The sequence below is a fragment of the Myripristis murdjan genome, chromosome 1 (assembly GCF_902150065.1).
Source record: "Myripristis murdjan chromosome 1, fMyrMur1.1, whole genome shotgun sequence".
Classification (NCBI taxonomy): domain Eukaryota; kingdom Metazoa; phylum Chordata; class Actinopteri; order Holocentriformes; family Holocentridae; genus Myripristis; species Myripristis murdjan.
Window position 1 is genome coordinate 2,278,194 of NC_043980.1, and position 3,761 is coordinate 2,281,954.

Consider the following 3,761-nt stretch of genomic DNA (forward strand, 5'->3'; position numbering starts at 1 on the left):
AAAATCCTGAGCCATCATGGGTACAATTGCACATTACTTTATAACCATAGCACAGTTCTCCACAATCATTAAATACAACATTCCTGAAAAGCACCACAGACCCAAATCCTCCAATTCCTCTCTCCATGTGCTTCAGTGTGTACAGACACCAGGCGTACTTTGGGTCACTCTCATCACACAGAAGTGAAACCATGAATGAAACAGTCCTTCCATAATTAAAACGTATGCCACCAAAGATTTACAGCTATGTAGCAGACACATACAGAAGAGGAGCGAGGTTGGTGGGGATGACATATTTGGTTGCCGAGGTATTGCACATCCTCAAAAAACAAACTCAAACCCATCTTGTGTGAGTAAAGATGCGCCATTTTTTCATCCATTTGTCTGGGGTGCCTAAATCAACCATGATATTGTACAATGTGCACCTGGCCTCAGCTAGGACCTTGTGGCTATAGTATTTCCCAACCACCAGCCCTACCCTCCCCACTCCCTCACCATCATGTTGAATCCAAATGCCAAGTTGGCCACAAGTTTCTCCTTGGTCTCAGCGTCCAGTTCCAGCTCATTAATCCTGCTCCGATAAAGCTGCTTGAATCCTTTGTGACTGTGGATGCCCTCAAACTGGTAGAAGTTCAGACCCTCGCCTGTCGCAGGGAGCTTGAGTGCTTGCTGGGCCACCTTCTTCAGGATCTGTCCCCCCGAGAGATCACCCATGGAGCGGGTATAGGAGTGGGCCACCAGCAGCACTGGGTCCCTCTCTCCCACGTCATGGGTGCGGTCCACATAAGGCTTGGTGCCTGGGGAGAGGCTGATCTGCGCAGAGAGAGCAAAGCTATGAGAGTCAGTAAAAGCTTTGCAGCTACATCACAAATCTTCTACCAACCCCATCTGATGCCATTTTGGAGGTCCACTGACAATGTAACAACGAGGCAAGAACAGTGAGAGAAACCTGGAATAACTTGCTGTGTTTTGGATGTAGATCCATTCATAAAAGCTGTACTAAGCAGTCTTCTGAACACTAAAGGGTGTCAAGAGCATAAACATAATAAATTCACAAAATCTCTGAATGAAGCTGAAGAGTTGAGGGAGGCGAAGCTGAGGGAAGAGGTGCATATTGTTCAAATAGCTGAAACCAGGCAATAACAACACACTGGCTATGAATGGTGCAATGGAAAGAGTCTTGTAATGACCACTTTCACATTGCATATGGTCATTACAATGCAAAAAAAACAAAAAGCGTTTGATATTGCTTGAGTAAAAGTAAGATGTCTAATATGATTAATCTGTCTCCAAACTCTGGTTTCTGCAACACAGGAAAAGATTTTATTTATACCTTTATAGCTTATCAATAACTTGCATAGTAACACAAAATTAATAAGTGGTAAAAAAGGATGAGACATTTAAGTACTTAGATACTACAAGTATTCACAAGAAAAAAAAAAAAACAGACAAAAAATATAAGAATCTAAGTTTGATTCCTACAATATGTAGTTTGTAGTTGGCTCACATCCTCATTACCACAAACATGAACCTACTGTATGTAGTCTACACAACTAGATATAACTAATAAATATGACAACACTGACATGAAGTGGTGTGAGCAATCACCCCCATCAAGTGGGGGTGATTTTGTGGTAATTTTCTTGTTATTTATTGTTTCTCATATACTGTATATTTATACACAGTATATAGAATAGTTGTCTTGAATTTTCTGGGCAAATTGTCTAGTAAAATACTGTAAATTTATTGGTAATTTTGCAGTCATATTAATGTAACTTTTTACTTGATACTCCTCACCTTTTTTCACATTTTTGAAAGAAATGAAGGGAAATTTTCTCAGATTTCAGAGGGTTCAATGCTTATGAAATCCTTTTACCAGCATTTAAAACAAAAAAAGAACAACAAAAATAAAAATGCTATAAGGGTGAGACAGCACTGTCAGAGGGTCAACTATCCGTCCGCAGTGTCCGCAGTACACCCACGTCAGACTGCCATGCAAGGCGCTGCGTGCTCTCTGCTCACCTGCTCCTGCCAGTCGTCTCCGTAGAAGTACTCCAGGTCCCGGGCTAGGGCCTCACGCCGGTGCAGCTCAGTGGGGAAATAGATTGGAGCGAGCTGGGGGTGGTCTCTGTTCTCAATTTCTTCCTCCATGGCCGAGTAGACATAGTACAGAGCCATGGTGCCCCTCTGAAAAGTTACAGTTAGAGAATGAGAACGATTTCTCATTACTTCAGAATGACATATTCTCAATTTTGGAGCTGCTTTATATTAAATAGCAATTATTATTAAATACTACATTTTGTCAAATAATATATCATCTGGCAATATTGTTTCAGTCATGCCAATGCAGTTTCTGAACTGAAAAGTAACAAGGAGGGAGGAGAGGGCCAAAGAGCAATGCAAACGTAAATGACTGATTTACTGACTTAGATTAAGCACAAGTCAGTCCATTCAAGGGGAAAGAACAGACTTCTATTTTACTGCTCACATCCAAGGGAGGACAGTTTTTTCGGCCACGGCAACTGCTACATACTGAAATTAACTTTTGTTATTTTACTAATCAAATAGGCTTTTTTTTTTTTTTTTTTTCCCAGAAACGGGAAGAGCTGAAGTGAGTCTTTTACCAGAGTCTTTTTCACCTGCCCTATTGTTCCCTTGCAGTATTTGTCTGATAGTGACTGGTGCACAGTGGAGCCGACTCTAATTTACTTGAGGATGCCTTATAGATTCTTTATTCTAAATTTACATCCGCTTGGTGTTACTTCCCCATCCCGCATGCAGCCATTCCCTCTGGCATCACTTGAACTGGGATAACAGCAATGCAAGATGCCCTGCAGGCTCCAACCTTGAACAGCTCTCGTTTGATTCGCCCCCTGAGGAAATCCTTCACAAAATGGCAGTTCTCTGCTCTGTCGTGGGACTCCTTGGTCCCTTCCGCTAACATCTCGGACAGGTCAGTCGGACTTGGTGGAGGCAATGTGGAAACAAGAAGCATAAAGGGAGGGAGAGAGAGAGAGAGAGAGAGAGGGAGAGATGCATTACCATTTCAGCCATTAGGACGATGCCTAAGTGCAACAGTAGCGCTTGAATACCAAAGTGAAACTGACAAGCATACGTTTGACAGGCCACAACAGGCCACTGACCGTGCAACTTCGTCATCCGTACCTGAGAACTTCATCATCGTCATCCACAATTCGGGCACCTCCGTTGGTCACACCGTTGGATTTCGGCCCTGGTGTCACTTCAGTTTCCATCTTACTGGTAGTTTCCCAGTACGTTAGCTTCCTGTAAACGTAAAGCAGACAGAGGGAGATGTTGATCCATCAACACGGAGGTGACGAGATGCTGGGCCATGGCACTGTGCAGGGATTTTGCTGTAGGCTAGGCTATTTGTTCAGCAGTGGTGTGTATCACCACCACAACAAATTCAAATAATTGAATAGGAATGTTGTTACTATGGTTAAATATTAAAGACCCCCTAAAGAGGCATTTTAAAAATTGTAAAAATGCTCTGCTATGACTATATTTTGATTAAAACTGCTTTCCCACGAAAAAGTTGTTTAAAAAAAAACTGTCAAAGAGGCTAAAAACACGACTACTATTTCTCCCTCGTTGAAAAATCAAGTTTCTATGAATATTCATGAGTATGAGTATGAGATGAGTATGCAAATATGTTGTGACGTGCGCCCGCCTACCGCCGCGGCCTGGTCTGGGTTGCTTGGTAACAACGGTCCGCGTCAAAATGGCTACCTCTCGCGGCA

General features: G+C 42.6%; 1 protein-coding gene across 1 annotated transcript; it reads right to left on the bottom strand.

Moving 5' to 3' along the window:
• Positions 1 to 474: 474 nt before the first annotated feature.
• On the bottom strand, positions 475 to 3,254 carry LOC115357092 (heme oxygenase 2-like). Its single transcript, XM_030048454.1, has 4 exons — positions 3,166 to 3,254; positions 2,846 to 2,963; positions 2,023 to 2,187; positions 475 to 813 (listed from the first exon to the last, which is right to left on the bottom strand). Exons 1-4 carry the CDS (start codon positions 3,252 to 3,254, stop codon positions 475 to 477), a joined length of 711 nt encoding a protein of 236 aa, XP_029904314.1.
• Between the last annotated feature and the right edge of the window lie 507 nt (positions 3,255 to 3,761).